At 37.9% G+C, this 21,119-nt stretch overlaps 2 protein-coding genes across 5 annotated transcripts in view; both read right to left on the reverse strand.

Moving 5' to 3' along the window:
- The window catches only part of Mst85C, a 231,492-nt gene extending 213,242 nt beyond the window's left edge, over nt 1-18,250 (reverse strand). For all 4 annotated transcript variants that reach the window (XM_090373477.1, XM_090373476.1, XM_090373480.1 and 1 more), the window contains exon 1: nt 17,939-18,250. The gene's annotated coding sequence lies outside the window, so the exon portion shown is untranslated. The remainder of the gene's footprint in view (nt 1-17,938) is intronic.
- LOC150085775 (salivary peroxidase/catechol oxidase-like) overlaps nt 7,937-21,119 on the reverse strand; it is a 159,091-nt gene continuing 145,908 nt past the window's right edge. The window contains exon 12 of the mRNA XM_090374688.1: nt 7,937-7,991. Coding sequence (XP_090230814.1) covers nt 7,937-7,991 — 55 coding nt within the window. The remainder of the gene's footprint in view (nt 7,992-21,119) is intronic.

A 21,119-nucleotide genomic window follows, 5' to 3' on the forward strand; every position in this document is an offset into this window, starting at 1 on the left:
CACTTTTGGGTAGGGTGAGAACACATTGCAGTACCCCTGAGGAGGCAGAGAAGGAAATTAGGCAAATCACGACGGATCTTATGAGGTGCGGTTACCTCCAGAGGGTCATTGATGAATACAACAGAGAGGAAGAGCCCAATCGGGTAGTTCCGCCTGTACCGCTTACCACAGTGTATGTTCCCTACTATCCGGGCCTGTCAGATCGAATTGCGAAGATGCTTCCCGACTTTCAGACACACTGTATGCAGCTTCCGGGCCGGAGGTTGCACACAGTAGTGTCACAGGTCAAAGACCCCATTACTAGGGATTCTAGTAGTGGGGTCGTATATGAGATCACATGCCCGGATTGTGGGGAATGTTACGTGGGGGAGACAGGACGGCGTCTCAAGGACCGTCTGGGGGAGCATTCACGAGCAATACGGACCGCAGAGCTCAATAAATCCGCCATTGCCGAGCACTATTGGGAAAAACAACACCAGATCTCCCCCAACAACGCTGTCATCCCTGACCGGGCGCATAGATTCTGGGACCACAAGTGGCTGGAAAGTCTGTGGATCGGATCCTCTGGTAACAATAGCATGAACAGAGACAGGGGAGTTAGGCTTCACCCCCTTTTTGAGGCGGTGGTTTTGGCCAGAGATAAACGTTTTAATTTTCCACGTCTCCAGACCACTTCCGGTTCTGGTACAAGTGAAAGGAATGCTGAGTATGCGCCTGGTCATCCACGTGTGCCGTGAACCTGGTACTCAAGGATGTGTCGCTTACGTCTCACTATTACTGAGGAAGGAGGTAGACACCTCCGAAAGCTCTAATAGTGTTTTTATCGTCTTTTTTATCGCTTTTATATTTATATTTTAATGTATTTTAACTTATTTACTTATTTTATTTTTGTTATATTTCAGTTTTTTGTAAATAATTAAAAGTTTTTTGTAAATATTATTTTAGTCTTTTTATCATTTTATTTTATTTTATTTCATTATTCAATCAGTCATAAACGGTTGGTGTGTGTGTTTAAAATTGGTAGTATGAATAATCCCAACCTCAGAGGCCTTATTGCAGAAGTGAATCCAGTTGACACGGGTGGACAGTGCAGTGTTGAGTCAGTTTGCTGTGACATAATTACTGCAAAAACCAAGTTGAGATCAGGAGTGTATTATAGGCCTAATGACTGATGAGTACAATGAACAACTGTAGAGGAAAAGAGTGCCAGTAAATCAATTTGTCTTATAATGGGGTATTTTAACTTCCCAGATATAGACTAGAACTTGTGGATTGGTCACTTACACACTAGCAAGACTTTTCTGGATTTATTGGATGAATGTTTTCTACAGCGGCATGTTCAAGAGGCAAACAGGGGAGATTAATACCCTTGATCTGATCATCAGCAGTGATTCTTCATGCATTAAGAATCTGCAGATAAAAAGGAACCACTAGGTGGCAGTGATCACAGTGTACTGATGTGGGATTTACTTAAAGATGTAACTACCACCAGGGGTAAAGGGAAGGGTTTTTGCTTTCGTAAAGGTTACTACTACAATGGTCTCCGAGATTTTTTTAAAATTTTATACAGTGGGACCAACTGATGATGTTACCAACAGCAAATTCTAAATGGGAACCATTCAGTATTAATCTTGAAAGCTACTAGGCTTTTCATACCAACTAAGAAATACTGTTCAAGGTGTAGGCCTAAATGGATGTCAGAGAACCAAATAAGACTCATGGCAGAGAAGGAAAAATGCATGGGATGCATATAGATTATCAGGAAAAACAGATGCATATGGTAGATATCAGATAGTCAGCATTCAAGTCACAAAGGACGTTAGGCAAGCAAAGGCAGATTACGAGAAATCTTTGGCAAACGATGCAAAGAAAAACAGTAAAGACTTCTTTACTTATGTAAACTCTAGAAGGAAGGGGATGAATCAGATTGGTCCACTTGACATCGACAGTTCAATTGTTGATGAACCTGCTGAGGTAGTTTATAAACTGAATGAGTATTTTTGCATCTACATTTACATGAAGAGGTCTGTAGGGAAGTGGAGACCAGTAGCTTATCAAACTCTGGCAAGGAGCTAAATAATTTTGTAATAACTGAGAGTAAAGTGGACGAGAAATTGTTGAAATTTAATATAAGAAAGGCACCTGTGGTGGATGGAATCTATCCAGTTTTATTAAAGGAAGTAAGCAAACCCTTAGCCATAATTATGAAAGCTTCCTTGGACTCAGGGGTAGTCCCCATAGACTGGAGGTGCACAAATGTGTCCCCAATTCAAAAAGGGGGATCAAAGTGTGACAAATGATTACAGACCTGTTAGTCTAACTTCTGTTCCAAGGAAAATAATGGAGTCACTGGTTAAGGAAGTGATGCAGGATCATCTGGACAAGACTGCAGTTATAGTTCAGACACAGCATGGGTTTGTTAAGGGGAAGTTCTGTCGGACAATTTGATTGCATACTATGATGTGGTCACAAAGGAACTGGATGCAAGAAATAATTTTGATATCATATACTTGGATTTAAGGAAAGCTTTAGATACTGTGGCACATGGAAGACTACTGTACAAATTTAAGCAGAATGGAATTAAGGGCAAGTTGCTACAATGGATAAAAGGATGGGTTGAGTGGGAGAAGACAGAGTGGTTATCAATGGACACTATTCTACATGGACTAGTGTTATTAGTGGAATCCCCCGAGGGTTCGGTGTTGGGCCCATTGTTGTTTTCTGTATTTATCAATGATATTGATGAAGGCATATCAGGGTTAATGTCTAAGTTTGCAGACGATATGAAGGTTGGCAGGGTTGTTAATGACAGTACGTTACTGCAACAGGATCTTGAAAAGTTGAGCAGATGGGCTGAGAGGTGCCAACTGATGTTTAACATTGAAAAATGTAAACTATGTACTGCATATGGGTAGCAGTAACCCCTGAATAACGTATCAACTAAGTGGTACTACACTCAGGGTAGTGGAGAATGAAAAGGACCTGGGAGTAATTGTGCAGTCAGATATGAAGTTTTCTGAGCAGTGCAGACAGGCTGTAAGATTAGCTGATAGTGTCTTGTCAATGATATATAATTTTGTTACCAGGGATAAGGGGGTGATTGTTCTCTTGTATAAGGCAATGATCAGGCCACACCTGAAGTACTGCATACAGCTCTGGAGGCCTCATTTTAGGAAATGATTTATAGCTGCTGGAAGGAGTACAGAGAAGGGCAACAAGATTGGTGAGTGGAAGAAAGGGTTGGTGTTACCAAGAAAGACAAGTTCTGCAAATTACAGAATCTGGAGACTAAGCACCTGTGAGGTGATTTAATTGTGGTGTATAAGGCCTTGAATGGTTTGAGCAAACTCAATGCTAATGGGATTCTTCCTCTTGCTCAGATTACTCACACAAGGGGACATAAATTCAAATTGAGGAAAGACATTATAGAATTGATGTGCAGAAGGTCCCCTTTAGCCAGCAGGTGGTTGATAGTTGGAACAAACTTCCATCTGTTTTAGTGGAGGTCAACAACTTAAATAAATTCAAGGCAGAACTAGACAGAAAATGGGAAAGCCTAGAGGAAATAAAAACAAGAATTGTAATGGGCAGAGGCATTTAGTAATAGAAAAAAACTTTTGAGAAGAAATTTCAAGAAGGAATTAAGAAAGCAAATGGTGAAAACATTAATATGGACTGTTTTACTATATGACTCAGAGACATGGACACTGGGAAGGGAGATCAGATGGCTAGAAGCTGTCTAGATGTGAGTGTGGAGGAGAATGGAAAGGGTGAAATGGGTGGGACAGAGTAATGACGAAGTATTGAGGAAAGTAGAAGAGAGAACGTTAGTAAAAGAACTAAGACAAGAACTTTACTGGGCATGTTTTAAGAAGAGAAAGCATGTTGAGGAAAGTGATTGATGGGAAGATGTGTGGGAAGAGAGCTATTGGGAGAAGGAGAATCAAAATTTAAATATTTTAACCAGTGGAGATGCCGTACCAGTGCATACTGGCTGAATATCAGCCCTCTACTCAGAGAACTTCATATCTGCCCATATCATAAATCCTAGATCTCTTTCTTTCTAATGTTTTTAATTCAATTTCACCAAGTGCATAATTTATTATGAGGTAGCTATTTTTCAAATGCAAGACTTCATATTTTGCTTAATTTTTCTGATCATTCTTGATGCCTGTTCAATCATCCTGAAGCAGCACTACTGGGTATTGATCATTAACTGTTCCAATCTTTACATCATCCACCCTGCAACCCATCTTAGAATTGTTACCATAATCCAGCTTATACAGTAACCTCTCATGAGAGACTTGAATCGAATGCCTTGCTAAAATCCAGACAAACTATACTGAAATTATTCCCTATATCCAGCTCATGAGTAACTGTATCAAAATAGCTTAATAGGTTGGTTGAATATACCTTCCCTGAACAAAGCCGCACTGTGTGTCCTTCAGAATGCCATTTCTATCAAAATGTCCCTGAACTGCACTCAATCATTGACTCCAAGATTTTCCATATCAAATGAAGTCAGACTGATCACCTTGCAGTTTCTGACTTCATCTTAGAACTGTCTTTATGTATTAGCAATACAATGGCACTTCTCAAATCCAGAGGAATCTCTACCAAGTCTAACGATGCCCTGGATGTTTCAATGCACTCTCTGGCCATCCCACTCAAAATTACTAAGTATAAGTCATCAACTCTAGGAGCACTGAGTTAATCTCGTATAAGACTATTGCCTTCAGGCTTGTATAATACATGCCTAAATGAAATTTCAATTTAGGCATGTATTATACAAGCCATTAAAAGTTTTTATAATAAACAGTCAACTGTAATTTTGTAATCACCAATTTCATCTGTCTCAGCCTCACTAGCACAACTTCTTCTCAGCATGAAGGGTCTTTCATCAGTAAAATACACAAGTGTCTGATCTGATTTGTTTTCTTGTCTCCCTGTCTCCATTCTTTGCTCTCTTAGCTAGTGCTTTCACACACTCAGTTTTAACCTCCTTAAACTTATCTGTGGTACTATTACAGATCAACTTGTAGCTGTTGTAGGCTTCCGTACTTTTCATCACTCTTAACTTTCCCAATACTGGCCAACTCTGTATTTATCCATCTCAGCATCCTCCTCCTGCTATATTTTCTTAATGTTACATGCATTCGTGGCTTCGGTGATTATTGCTTTAAAGGTATTCCATAATTCTAATGTATTCACCAACCCTTTGTAATCTGCCCATTTAATAAATGCCATGTAGCACCTTAAACTGTTATAGTCCCCTTTTCTAAAATTAAAACCAGTGTCTTTACCTTTAATTACTGCAACATCTTTCTTTATCTTCCAACTAACAACCGCATGATTACTATCTACCAATGGTTCCTGTATTTTAAGCCCTGTGATACCATCTAATTCACAAGTAATGACGACATCAAGACTATTCTCATTCCTAGTATTTTCTCTGACATGCTGGTACAAATAATAATCATCTACTTTATTTAGAAAGAATTTCTCCATGGTGAGTTTTACTCTCACTTATTCCAATCAATTAGGAGTAGATTGAGGTCACCCATAATAAGACATTCCCACTTGCTTGTCCATTCCATCTTCATATGGAGACTCTCGTCATATCTTCACAATCCTCTGGCCTGTAGATTACTCCCACTTTCATTATACCTTTGCTTCCAACTAACTCACACCACACAGATTCTATGCTGGTAGGCGTAACTTCTGATTCTGATAAAGCTCTTTTCACTTAGGCTGTTTTGATAAGAACCAAAATCCCTTCTACGTTCTTTATCTTTCCTAAATACATTACAAATACCATAGTGGAAATTGTCATCCCCAATTACCGGGTGGCACTAAGTTCCCACAAAAATGTGGAACCATTTAAAGCTAGTAAGTGCTGGTTTGATAGATTTAAAATCCAGGGAGAAGCCGCAAATGCAGATCACGGAGCCACCAAAATTTTCAAAAAAGAAGTTAAAATTATTGAAGAGAGTTGTTATACTTCTCAAGTTTTTAACATAGATGAAACAGGACTTTTTTGGAAACGAATGCCTAAAAGAAGTTTCATACTGAAAGAAGAAAAAACATGCCAGGCTTCAAAGCGGTGAAGGATCAGTTGACTTTATCGTTGGGTGGTAACACTGCGGGAGATTTTAAATTAAAACCCCCTTTTAGTTTACCAGGAAGAGGGCCAAAGTACAATCCAAAATCAACATATTTTTCAGTCCAAAGATACGAAAACTCGAAAGCCCGGGCCATCGGATTAATAAATTCATGACTTTAATTGGCGGAATTTTAAGTTTAATTTTGATACGTAATGTATTTACTTACCACATAATTATATACGTATGTAATGCAAAATATTTTATATGTACAAATTTTTGAATATTAAATATTTTGGCCGACATTTGTGCATCTTTTCACTACTGTTTATTATTGATTAGAAAATATCCTATGACACAGGCTGCAACTCGCAAATACAGATGTTACCTTATGGGAATACAACGCTCGCTTAGTGCTGATTCACTTAGCACTCTGTTTTTCCAGAAAGAATTATGAGCGTTAAGCAGAGGTTACCTGTATTGGCTTTTCTTTAAGACCTACCCCTTTGCCTTCGATCTGCGATCTACCAATAGTAGATCGCAGATCAAACAGATTTTGTAACTCCAGTTTTGCAGATTTCGTAACTCCAGTAAATTTATAAAACAGCCAAATAACCATTTTCAAAAACCTCGTAACTCCATCACTGTAAAACAATTTTGCAAAACTCATAACACCGTTATTATTATAACCTCCCGTAATGTCTCAGCAGCTGTTCAGTTGTGTTTACCAACAATCACAAATATCTCCTTATTTATCAGTTTATCTTTGTGCTTTGTATGAAATACTTGCAATTTATTTCCAGTGACTATATTTTTTTGTTTCTACATATTGGTGTCTAATCAACTGTAGGTAGTGATATTTTACAACAAGGAGTTCAATCATTCAGGTAGATCTGAGGTAGATCTGTATTTATTTCTTTTATATTACTTTGCTTTATACAACCTCCTATTTTAAACTTTTGTAAGAAGTTCACTACATTTTCTTGATTTTCTAGGTCTTTTGTCTGTGAAAATTCGTCTTTACAATCACAAGCAGATGTTCAAAATTCTGAACCAACTCCAGGTACTTTCACACAAGATAATGATTCCAAATCTGATTTAAATGAAAATAATATCTTAGTAACTGTGAGCAAATCCAATACAATAGGAGTTGAAGCAACTGGTGATGCTAATAAGTCACAACAAGTAGTTGACTTTTCTTTATCAACCCCTGATACTGACTATGCACCGAATAGCGAGATTGACAATGATAGTGAAGACAGTAGTTCTTATAGTCATAAGACAGCTCAAACTAGTTTACCTTTAAATATAACTAATACTTCTGAAATTGCTTTATGAATTTTCAGAATCTGCAGATATACAACCAAATCCGTTTATACAGATCAAAAGAAAATGCTCAAAAAAACAAGTTGATGAAAAAATGTGGAATGTATAAAAGCAGAAACTTAATTGTGAGAAGGGGTTGCAGTATAAAAAAAAGGATAAGGTTAATGGAAAATACAAGTATGATAAACTTAAAAAGGAACGTAAATTGAAGCTAGCAAGACAATGAAACGTTCAAACTTTACAGAAGAAGACAGACAAAATATATTTAAAAGTTTATGGAGTAAAAATTGGGGCAAAAAGAAAATGTTTGTCCAATTATTAACCGATATCAATCCAACAGCTAGGGCAAGAGGTAGAAAAAATAATAATACGACCAGAAAAGAATATTACTTGAAAAAGAATGCCAAAATTCGTGTATGTAAAACATTTTTTCTACATACACTTGATATTGGAGAATGGTCTGTCCACAGGTGGAAGAAAGAAGCAAAAGATGCAAACTATGAATCGCACTACGGTTCTGAAATTGATGAAGAACCTGATGTTACACCCACAACCAAATCTAAGCTACACAGAAAATATTTTTCAATGAAATCTTCCCTAAAATTATTTTTCAAATCTTTGGTTAAAGTTCAATCTCACTACTGCAGAGCTTCAACAACAAAGTTGTACTTGGAACCATTATGGAAATATAAAAACAGTTTGTACAACTTTTATGTTAAAGACTGGTGCCAAGGAAGCAATGAAAAACATTTATCAATAGCTACATTTGCTACAGAATTTGAAAATGAAAATTTAAGTCTTTTGGCTCCAAAGAAAGATTTGTGCGATGTGTGTGTCGCACACAAAAATAAAAATCTGTCTGATAAAGAATATCATTTACACCAACTAAAATAAAAAAAGAAGAGGCAAGGCAAAAAAAAAAAAAAAAAAAAGTGTCGTGTGTACAAAATGGATCTACAATCCACGCTGCTTAGTCCAAAATCTAATGTTTCAAGCAGGTACTACAAGATGAAATTAGTAGTCCACAATTTCACTTATATAATCTGAAAAACAAAGATGGATTTTGCTTTCTGTGGAACAAAACAGAAGGGAATCTAAGAGCTGAAGAATTTTCAACCATCATAGGCAATTTTATTTTGTCGCTCTTACCAGTGGACAACAATAAAATAATATTATACAGCGATGGGTGTGGCTACCAAGATTGTAATGTAACTCTTTCAAATACGTTGCTAAATATGACTGAAAATTTAATTGAACAAAAATTCAATTGTGTTCATGTAACTAGAAAACTGATATCAACTGGAGTCATGAACATTAAAATTATCTCACTATTAGGAAAATTAGACGAGAGAAAATAAAATTTCAGAGAAAGAAGGTAAAGAGTTCCAAGTGATTAGTATAGCTGGAAGAACAACAGGGGCAACAGATAAATTTGAATAGAATGGAGTGGGAGATTGTAAGTCAAAGGAGAGAAAAATATGGAGCTTCAAATTAGGAAGTCTGACAAGAAATATGACAGCAGAAATATGCACAAGTACCACCTCTGAAGCAAATGGCATCAGTGAATAATTACGACAATTGAGATGGGCAGTAGTTGAAGTAAATAAAAAATTCGAATTCTGTCAGAAAAAGAGGGGCTTCACAGATTGTAGTTGGAAATGGACATCGCTGGGATCAGAACTATGCATATTTGTTTAATGGTCAAAATTTTTTGGTGAGGTTGAGATCTTATTGCAGAGAAGTAAACCCTATTAGTTTGACCGTTCAATAAAAATGTAAGGGAAACATTTATGAAATAATGAAATTTTTGGATATGGTTTACACAGCAAAAATATACCAAGTTCTATGGCAGAACATAGCCTCAAAAATGACTCCTGCATACACACTACTCTGACTCCCTGCAGTCACTAGCTGGCAATGGAAGAGACAGAGGTTTGTGCCTGATGTCTATATCACAGCAGCAGCAGCATCAGATATAGAATATCTAAGGTTTGCCAAATCTTTTTTTATTTTGCAATGAAAAAGCATCCTTTCTAATATTCCAAATTAAATGAAATTTTTTTCTTGAACATTTTGAGCCTGAAGTGATATAAAACTGATTCTGAAGGAATATTAATCTTAAAATTAGAATTAAATCAATTCAAATGCACAATATCATCATCATCATCAGCCATTTTCAATCCACTGCAGGATGAAGGCCTCTCCAGCAACTTTCCAGTTCCTTCTGTTTGGTGCATTTACTACCCACAAACTCATGAATTTCATCTGTTCATCTCCATCGTTTTCCTCCAGGTTTTATTCTAGCTCCTTTTGGGTACCATTCTGTTATTTTCTTAGTGCATCTGTCATTGTGTCTTTGAGCTATGGGTCCTGCCCAAGACCATTTTAGTTCTTTAGTTTTGATAAGAATGTCCTTTACTTGAGTTTGCTGCCTAATCCATGTGTTTCTCTTCTTATCTAACAGTCTGATTCTCAATATAATTTGTTCCATTCTTCACTGCATAGTTCTCAGCTTCTCTTCCATTCTTTTGGTGAGTGCCCAAGTTTCGCTTCCATAAGTCACGGTGGGGAGTATACATTGGTTCATTATTTTACGTTTCAGACAAATTGGGATATTGCTCCTCAGTATGTGACTATATTTCCTGAATGCTATCCATCAAAAATTTATTCTTCTCTTGACTTCCAGCCATTTATTATTATGACAGCTAATGACTTGTCCCAAATAAGTATATGACTCCAGCTTTTCAATTATTGCTCCTTAAATCATTATGTCCCTTTCTGTGGCATACTTGTTCATCATTACTTTTGTTTTAGCCATATTCATCTTTAGTCCGAAATCCTTACTAACTCTACATAACTGATTAAGATTTTTTCCTAATTCTTTAAGATCATGGCTTATGACCACAATATATCTGTAAATCGTAAATGGTTTAGGTACTCTCCATTCACATTGACTCCTTTCTGTGACCAGTCTAATCTGAAAGCTTCAAGGCCAGCAGTACACAACTTCAGAGATGGTGCCTCCTTGTTGAACTCCTTTTTCAATTTTAAATTTGCTACTGTCTTTGTCTATCTAACAAAGGAGGTAGGGTTCTCATATATTTTCTTCAAAATCATAATATATGGATACAATGCCTTGTCTTTCCAGTGCCCAAAATGTTGCCTTATGCTGTAAGGCAACGTTTTGTCAAATACCGTTTCATAATCCACAAATGCCAGGCATAATGGTGTTTTATATTCATTTGCTTTCTGCATTAGCCATGATATTACATAAAGGTGAGCCATAGTAGAGAATCCTGTTCTAAAGCCAGTTTGCTCTTTCGGTTCATTCTCATCAAGTATTCTTCCTAATCTGTTAGTAATGACCCTTGTGAACAACTTGTAGATGTGGGATAACAAGCTATTTGGTCTATAATTTCCAATTTCTGATTTATCTCCTTTCTTATGCAAGAAAACTATGATTGCATTATTCCACTCCTTAGGCGTCACACCTTTTCTAATGCATTTTGTCTTGCCAATTTTTGTGTCATGTCTCTTCCTCCCAATTTTAACAACTCTAGTTAGTTATTTGGTTATTTGGTTTTTAGGAGCATTAGCAACTAAGGCCATATTGCTCGGGGATATGCGGTGGTCATTCCTTGACCTTTCCGCATACTCCGTATTTGGTGGTGACGGGCTCGAACCCCGGTCTAATCAAGAAGCGTGTGCTACGCACTGCTGCTCCTTCCCACCTGGCTACGGAGACGCCACGACAACTCTAGAGTAACTTCATCTTCCCCAGGGGCTTTCTGATTCTCCAATTTCTACCTCATATTCTACCGCATATTCTACCTCATCAGGAAGGATATTGGGTATATCAAATGTGTTACTAATTTGTGATCCATTTTCCCCACTGCTGGCATACTTTCCTTCATTCCTTGTATAATTCTCTATAGTAGTCTTCTCCTATTTGAATTATGCCTTCTCTGCTATTTATAAGTACACCATCGCTATTCTTCAGTTTCAGTATCATTTGTCTTTCTGTATTACTGCTCGTGGCTGCTGATTTAAGTTCTTTGTTTTCCCTTAATGCTTGTTTACTTTTCTTGTGTTAAATCGTCTTATGTCCTCTCTGAGTCTCTTTCTAATGGCTTTGCATAACTCAGTATACTTAATTTTCTCCTTGTCAGTGTTTATCTTGCTCTTGATTTGTCGTCTTCGGTTTATCGTCAGAAGTGTTTCTTGACTAATTTTTTCTTCTTTGGATGTATTTTTACCTATAGGTTTCTTAGGCTTTATCACTTTCAAAAAGTTGTAATATTCCTCATCAATATCTTATTCCTGAGCAGTCTGCAGAAGCTAAAACTTGTTCTTAAGTTCCAGTACATACTGCTTTTTCTCCTCTTCTGTTATCTCAACGACCTTCGTATTATTTAATCGAGTGAGTTTTTTCCTTTCTTTTCTTACATCTATATCAAGTGTGTATCTTACAATTCTGTGATCACTTCCAACATTTACCTTGTTCAGGACAGTAACATCATTCACAATATATCTGTTGGTGAGGATGAAGTGGATTTCATTAGTTGTTTATCCATTTGGGCTCTTCCATGTCCACTTTCTGTTCACCTTTTCCTTGAAAAAAAGTGTTCATTACTGACAATCCTTGAGATTCTACAAATTCAAATTCCAAAATTTCCTACAGTTCTCCTTTCTGTGCTGTTTTGTCTCTTTCCAACCTTAGCATTGAATTGCCCCATAATGATAGTATAGTGGGTTTTCTTCTCATCAAGATGCTCAATTTCAGTGTACATTTTCTCAACCTCTTCTTCATGGCTCGATGTTGGTGCATAAATCATTATAATCTTCAGCTTGTACCTCTTAGAAATCCTGAGTAGTAGTCTTGACACCTTTGGTGATGTACTTTTGAATTCCAAAATGTTGTTTTTTATATCTTTATCAACCAGAAAGCCAACTCCACTTTCACTCCTTTAGCATTAGCATTAGTAGAGGCATTTGATGCAAGAAAGCAAGCTTATGCAGCATCAGCCAAAAAAAAAAACCCACTTCCACTTCACCCCTCTGTTCGTTCAAAATACCTGTCCAGCTGAGCCTTAAACTTATTTAGGCTATCAACCTCCACTACAAGGGATGGAAGTCTGTTCCACCAACCAACCACCCGCTGGCTAAAGGCAAATTTCCGCACGTCTATCCTACATCTGTCTTTCCTGAATTTGAATTTATGCCCTCTCAGGTGATTATTCTGAGCTAGAGGAAAAATCCCATCAGCATTGAGCATGCTCAAACCATTCAAGGCTTTATACACCTCTATCAGATCACCTCGCTGGTGCCTAGTCTCCAGACACTGTAATTTGCAAAACTTAAGCCTTCCTTCGTAAGAGCACCCCTTTGTTCCATTCACTAATCTTGTTGCCCTTCTCTGTACTCGTTCCAGCAGCTCTACACCCTTCTTGAAATGAGGCCTCCAGACCTGTATACAGTACTCTAGGTGTGGCCTGACCATTGCCTTATACAAGGGAATAATCATCTCCTTATTCCTGCTGGAAAAATTCCTGTATATCATTGACTATACTCCATGAGCTACTCTTGCAGCCCGTCTGCACTGCTCCGAGAACTTCATATCTGCCTGCACAACCACCCCCAAGTCCCTTTCATTCTCTACCACTGTCAGTGTAGTACCACAGAGTTGATACGTTGCTCTGGGGTTGCTGTTTCCCATGTGTAGTACTTTACATTTGTCAATGTTAAACTTCATTTGCCACCTCTCAGCCGATCTGCTCAACCTTTCCAGATCCTGTTGCAGCAGCATAGTGTCGGTAGTGTCCTTGACAACCCTGCCAACCTTTGTATCGTCTGCAAACTTGGACATTAAGCTTGATATACCATCATCAATATCATTTATAAATACAGAAAACAATAATGGACCCAACACTGAGCCCTGAGGGACTCCACTAATAACATTAGTCCACGATGAGCAGTGTCCATTGATTACCACTCTCTGTCTTCTCCCCCTCAACCACCCCTTTATCCATAGCAGCAATTTGCCTCCAATGTCACACTGCTCCAATGTGTGTAGCAGTCTTCCATGTGCAACAGTATCAAAAGCCTTTCTAAGATCCAAGTATATAATATCAAAGCTATTCCCTGCATCCAGTTCTTTTGTGACTGCATCATAATATCCAATCAAATTGGTCAGGCAAGACTTCCCCTTAACAAAACCATGCTGTGTCCGAGCTATAACTGAAGTCTTGTCTAAATGATCCTGCAGTGCTTCTTTAACCAGTGCCTCCATTAATTTTCCTGGAACAGAAGTTAAGCTCACAGGTCTATAATTACTTGTGTCAGCCGTTGATTCTCCTTTGTGAATTGGGGTCACATTTGCACATTTCCAAACCTTTCCTTTCACTGTTTCCATTGGTACAGCAAATTTCCACTTGATAAACTTATAAGTGATTCATTTCTTCTTGTTTCAGCTAAACTGATCATATTCCAATTCACATTTTCTAATTCCTTTTACAGCTCTAATATCCTGTCTTCACCAATGAGTGATGTTATGTTGTAACAGGCCAAGTTCAGTTTCTGTGCATGGCAGCGTGGTTGTACCCAGAGATTCTTGGCACCCTCCGCTTCCACTCTGATCCTCTAGCTGCTGTAAGAGGGGGAGTGAATCCGCTGGGGACTGAGGGCCATTTGTTTCATCATGCTGTCATGTGCTGGAGAGTTTGGTCTTTTCCTCTTCACGCTGAGCAGGCATCTTGAAGAGAACCACTCTACACGTTCGTTGCCACCTAAGTGATGTAATAGAGCTTACCATCGAAAAGGTGTGCATGAGTGGATTTTAGGGAGGCAGGCAAACCAGACTTCTAAATCTTCTGAAATAGAAAATTATTGGATCCATCAGTGTTTTAGACTGAGTGTCTGATAACATACTTAGAGGGGAAACAGAATGCCTGTTCCCCCTCTAAGCCTCCAAATGCACAACACAACAGCCAACTAAATACTGAATTCAGAATATAAGTAAGATAAATTTTCATTTTTGATAGACAATGCAGTTGAAAGAGTTTATAATTTCATTCTTTTTATTGAAACCAATATACTAATACAATATTTAACAATGGACCATGCATTTTATGTAGCAGCAATCTTGCTACATAAAACAGCAATCTTGTACATTTTGATATGTACACAAGTATATGCATACTTGTGTACATAACCAAATTCAATATGCAAATTGTGTATATAACCAAATTCAGATGGCTGCAGTCCACATACATTACCCCAAATAATGAAGGTGGACTACACCCAGCTCAATTCAGAACTTTTCAGAGATAAAAGAGAGGGGGGAAAGTGCTACACAGTGAAAGTCAACTAAATACTGAATTGTAATGAGAGTAAAAACCTGCAAATTACTTAGCTTTTCCCCATCAGTATCAATGCATAGTGTATATTTCATCAAAATATTACATATATTCAGTAATGAATTCTATAACATGATGTAAACATCTTAGATAGTACACTTGTTGACTTCAACAAAACTAATACAAACATGGATTTGATGATATAATATGTAATCAAATCTATGTCTGTATTAGTTATATAAAAACCAATAGAGCAGCAATCTGACAATTGTGGTTTGAAACCATGGGCATCTCAGACTGAAAAAGGATCGCCCTGATGTTTTTACAGAGGAGAAAGTTGCAGAAAACAAGCCTGATATTTGAAAAATAGAGAAAGGATAGTCAACAAAGTTGCCAACTCCTGAAAATGATTTTTATAAACAATGAAATAAATTTTTATGTACAACTAAACTTTTTTTTGTGCACACATTTAATATCAAGGATATATGTGACCTTAGTCTATAAAGACTAAAAGTAAAATAGTTTTAAATTAAAAAAAAAAGATATAAAATCAATGATGGCATTTGGTCATATACAAGACTGTGGCAAACATTACCTGAAGCCATTAAGCTTCAGGCTTAATATCCAAGTCTGCAGACGATACGAAGGTTGGCAGAGTTGTTAATAACAGTATGCTGCTGCAACATTATCTAGAAAAGTTGAGCAGATAGGCTGAGGGGTAGCAAATGAAGTTTAACATTGACAAGTGTAAAGTACTACATATGGAAAGCAGTAACCCCAGAGTAATGTATCAACTCTGCAGTACTACACTGACAGTGGTAGAGAATGAAAAGGACCTGGGGGTAATTGTGCAGACAGATATGAAGTTTTATGAGCAGTGTAGACGGTCTGCAAGAGTAGCTCATGGTGTCGTATCAATGATACACAGGAATTTTTCTAGCTAGGATAAGGTGGTGATTATCTCCTTGTATAAGGCAATGGTCAGGCCACACCTTGAGTACTGTATACAGGTCTGGAGCCTCATTTTAAGAAGGATGTAGAGCTGTTGGAAAGAGTACAGAGAAGGGCAACAAGATTAGTGAATGGAACAAAGGGTTGCTCTTACGAAGAAAGGTTTAAATTTTGCAAATTACAGTGTCTGGAGACTAGGTGCCTGCGAGGTGATCTGATTGAGGTGTATAAAGCCTTGAATGGTTTGAGCATGCTCAATCCTGATGGGATTCTTCCTCTTGCTCAGAATAATCGTCTGAGAGGGCATAAATTCAAATTGAGTAAAGGCGGTTGTAGGATAGATGTGCGGAAGTTTGCCTTTAGCCAGCGGATGGTTGATTGCTGGAACAAACTTCCAACTGTTGTGTAGAAGTTGACAGCTTAAACAGATTTATGGCATAACTTGACAAACATTTGGAGTGAGTGGATGGGTGAAATAAGTGGGGGGTTGTATTTTTTGGCTGATGCTATATAAGCTTGCTTTCTTGCATCATGTGCCTCTACTAATGCTAAACAGTCATAAGAACTGCAAGAAATGTGGAAGCAGCAGAAAAATGGTAGAAGCAGTGGCATGACAGAAAGCAAAAACCCTTGCCATCATGTCTAACAAGTCTGCATGTTACGTCATTGAAAATTCTGATTCATTATTGACCTTCATTACTTAAATTGACAACAGACGAACATCCCCATTTCACCCTGTTCAGTTATGAACAAGTGTTGTACCCCAGAAAATGACGTTCTGCCTTCGATGTAAACAAAACACTACTGTTTACTGAGTGAAAGCTAACATAACAGTAGTTAAACATCAGGAAAGATTAGTGATATAATGCAGTCAGAATCAAGTTCATCAGGCTGCTTAACATTAAACTGACAGTTACAATTTGTGTTTCATGAATTTTGAATCACCCTGTACCCGTGGAAAATCGGGGAATCACAGCAATTGCCCCACCCTCCTCTCCTCCAGAAGATGAACAAAGACGAAATTGGAACAAATACTGTGATATTTGATATCATTTGGATTATTGACAATGACACATATATCATTATTGGACTGCATGGGCGAAGAATTTAATGATTGTCCAGTCGAGTTCTGCGATTGAGGTGAATTTTCTGTATTCAGGTAGTCATTTTTGTTCAGTGAAAAAAGGTTATGTTTTTACGTGTGACTTCGGGAGGAATTCGAACAAAAAACAGTCGTTGGCCACAGCCAGAACTGATGAGGTGAGTTTTCTTTGTATGGATCCAACCCCACCCATTCTCACTAATCATGAAAATTGTGACCAAAACTTGCTTGGTCTTGAAAACATGCCCTTTCACATTAATCATTAAAATACTTTAACATAATAATGCTACCATTAACAGAAGCAAAATCTAAGTTTTTTTCTTCTTAACCCAGGAGTACACATGCTAGGATAAAAATTACACAATGAATCTTGTAAGCAGTACAACTTCAAAACATACAAACAGAGCCTTTCCCATTCTTCAGTACATTTCAAGAACATTTAAATATAGAGAATGCAGTGGGAATTTCTTAGCTGCCCCAATCACACTCCTGTGTTTTTTTTTTTTTTTTTTTTTCTGAAATTGTACATTGAAATTTGATTATTGCAATTATGATTATTTATTTTATTTTTATTCTTTCTTGCAGTGCTTTTTTCACATATCTAAGTTGTGTCATGTAACAAGTAACATCTATCTGGTGTGTGATGTAATAATGTAACATCTATCTGTACGTAAAAAAATAAAAATAAAATAAAAAACACTGCCAAAATATAATATTTCACATCGTTGGTTAATTTTTACCAGCACGTGCACAAAAATCTGAAGTTGTCATGCACGTGCTCCTAGGCAAACTTAAAACTGTAAGCCTAGCATCACATAAGATCAAACAAGCCAAATATCAAACAAGGAGATAAACACATCTTCCTCCAGCCCAAACCAATAAGCTGGGACTAAAGCATGGAATTTGCGCTAGTATATCGACTGTAATAATGTAATTACGATGAGATTGAAGATTTCCATGGTAGCGTATTATCAAAATAAAATAAAAAATATAAAATGTGGCTAAAACTTCTGACATTTCCAGGCTTCACAATATATGAGGAATTCTTCAACTAAAATCTCTAAACTTCTAACCAAAAATGAAGTAATCAAGTAAAACGTTACCTTATAGACCGCCTTGGACAGACCATCTACAATATCTCACTCCTTTGCGCTGACATCTCAGGAAAGATTTTTATTGTTCAGCAACACTTCAGTCAATGTTTCTAACATTAGAAACCCAAAATGGTTGACTCGTAAATTCAACTTCAACAACGTTATTTAACACTTCATTCATAAAAATCCTTCTATACTGACTATAAAGTGATGTCTAAACATGCTTCAAAAAATGTCCTCAAGAATTCACATAAATTTATTAATACACTGAATTCATATTTAAATGAAATAACCAAAATTTTGTACACACTAAAAGTCACAATTCTATACTTTAATAAAACCGCACAGATCAACAGTACACGTTTAAACCTTTATAATCAGATCACAAATGCATTTCACAAGCAATATACGAGAACAGAAAATAAAATAAAAGAAAAAAGTTGTACCTAAAGACAGCACCACATAACGGAATTTCACCCAAAAGTGATACCGACAAAGCACAAGAAAAAAAAAATCTATTTTTCTATTTATGTTGTTATTGTAATAGCATTTTAGCAGTGTCCCCAACTAATACTATATTTCTCCGTGTATATTGTCTGTTCTGTGATCAATTTTCTGTTTGCTGAACGAAAATCCTGATTTTCCAGAAGAAAAAGCATGCTATGTCCGCTTGAGACCAACTAACTTAGCCACATTGAGAAAAACGTCTTTAAAAATTCCTCACGTCATCGACGGGACTCGAACGCAGGTATTTTCTACCCGGTGTGTAAAGAAAATCGATGCTACCAACTGTGCTACCCATGAAGGCTTTCTGTTTATAATCTATCTATTTATGATTATTTTATTATTTTTTTTATTAATTATTAGCCATATGGTGCAAGGAAGCCTTGAGTCTCTTTCTGCACCAGCCAAAAAAAAAACATTCTGAGAGAGAGAGAGAGTGTATGTGTCGTAAGTAAAATGGAATCACCAAAAAAGAGAAAAATGATGATATCCAGCTAAGGACCCTGGGTGTGCCAAGCCCATACTCACAAGATGTGAGACCCTGGGGGTGATTATAAAGACAGTTTTAAAATACATGTTTGTTCACGCCATTTGCTTCGACTTTTTCATTAACAAAGAAAAATCATACGAGACCCCATCTATAAGTATTTCTCCTCTCAGAGTAGGGGTCCTGGGGTTTTCTATTAACTGGTCCTTTTAACTGGTCCTGGGCCAGTTAAAAGGAAGGATTAGAACAGTATTTGGAAATTCATTAAGCTTTAATCATCATGTAGCAGTAAAAAAAAAAAAATTTTAAAAATCCATATAATTTGGATCACAAGGTGGGCCACAAGCCCCTAACTAGAACCGCTACTGCCCTGACCTAGAAGTATTTGAGTTAGCCTAATTGAAAATTTCATCCTTCTCTATTTAGCCAGAGCAACCAGAAAACCAGGTTTAGTAACAGTAACAAATGGGCCTGGTGTACTGGGGTCCATGGTTGAGAAAAAATAGATACGTACAATGATAAACCTTATACATACCATCTGCCATCGGGCTATTCAGATCTCTGATACTTACCGTTTACGCCAACAGCACAAATTCATAAACTTAAGCATAGAAGCTAACTCCTTAAAGGCGAGCACACGTTCAAATGATGCAACTTCCTTCGTCTTGTACCTAAGCAGCAAACAACTATCCATTGAACAGCTGAATGTCTTATCCAACGGCATGAAGTTCGCCATCATACCATCTAAACTTCCATTCACACAGCTCGCTATGGGTATAGAAGCCAGGATTACCAACAGGCGCCACCGTAGCCAGGTGGGAAGGAGCAGCAGTGCGTAGCACACGCTTCTTGATTAGACCGGGGTTCGAGCCCGTCACCACCAAATACGGAGGATGCGGAAAGGTCAGCAAATGACCACCGCATATCCCCGGAGCAATATGGCCTTAGTTGCTAATGCTCCTAAAAAAAAAAAATAAAATAATAAAATAATAGATTACCAACCTTCCCGAAGAAACTGCCAACGAGATCCGTTTCAGGACTGCCGCAATCCTCCGCAGCACTCGGCAAACTTACTCAAACCTTAACCATCGTCAACATGCCGCCCTATCATCTATAAGAAAAGACAACTCCATCGTCGTACTTCCTGCTGATAAAGGGTGCCGGACCGTTGTATTAGACCGATCAGCCTACCGAGAGAAAGCCCTAGCCCTACTACTAGACCCAAACGTATATGAACCTCTATCTGATCCACCCATTAAGGTCTTGAAACGTCTAGAGACACGTCAATAAACTCGTCCACACATGGTTTAAAGATAAGAAGATCTTCCCGAAGAAACTGCCAACGAGATCCGTTTCAGGACTGCCGCAATCCTCCGCAGCACTCGGCAAACTTACTCAAACCTTAACCATCGTCAACATGCCGCCCTATCATCTATAAGAAAAGACAACTCCATCGTCGTACTTCCTGCTGATAAAGGGTGCCGGACCGTTGTATTAGACCGATCAGCCTACCGAGAGAAAGCCCTAGCCCTACTACTAGACCCAAACGTATATGAACCTCTATCTGATCCACCCATTAAGGTCTTGAAACGTCTAGAGACACGTCAATAAACTCGTCCACACATGGTTTAAAGATAAGAAGATCTCGACTACAACTCAGCGTCTTCTACATTCTACTGGCTGCCAACTACCGCAATTCTATGGATTGCCAAAGATCCACAAACCGGGTATTCCCCTCAGACCAATAGCGTCGTGCTACAGTGCCCCAACGTATGAACTGTCCAAGCATATGGCGTGCCTCCTCTCACCTCTTGTAGGAAATATCTCACACACCGTTAAAAATAGCAGTGAATTCATCCATCTCATTAAGGACCTTTCAATTCCTGACAACACCGTCATGGCATCATTTGATGTGATTTCTTTATTCACTTCAATTCCCGTCCAACAGGCCGTGCACTGCGCCAGAAGGCTCCTCGAGAAAGACGCAAGCCTCCAATCCAGAACATCACTATCCATTGACGACATCTGTACCGCCCTCAACCTAAGCTTATCAAGCAGCATCTTCACCTTTGAGGATTCAGTCTACCAGCAGGTACATGGCACTACAATGGGTGCCCCTGTTAGTTCCGTAGTAGCCAACATCGCCATGGGAGATCCTGAGGAGCAGATACACCTGAACCCACCTGTACCTATTACAAC

This window comes from Mastigoproctus giganteus, chromosome 5, assembly GCF_048544385.1.
Source record: "Mastigoproctus giganteus isolate SK-2022 chromosome 5, ASM4854438v1, whole genome shotgun sequence".
Taxonomy (NCBI): domain Eukaryota; kingdom Metazoa; phylum Arthropoda; class Arachnida; order Uropygi; family Thelyphonidae; genus Mastigoproctus; species Mastigoproctus giganteus.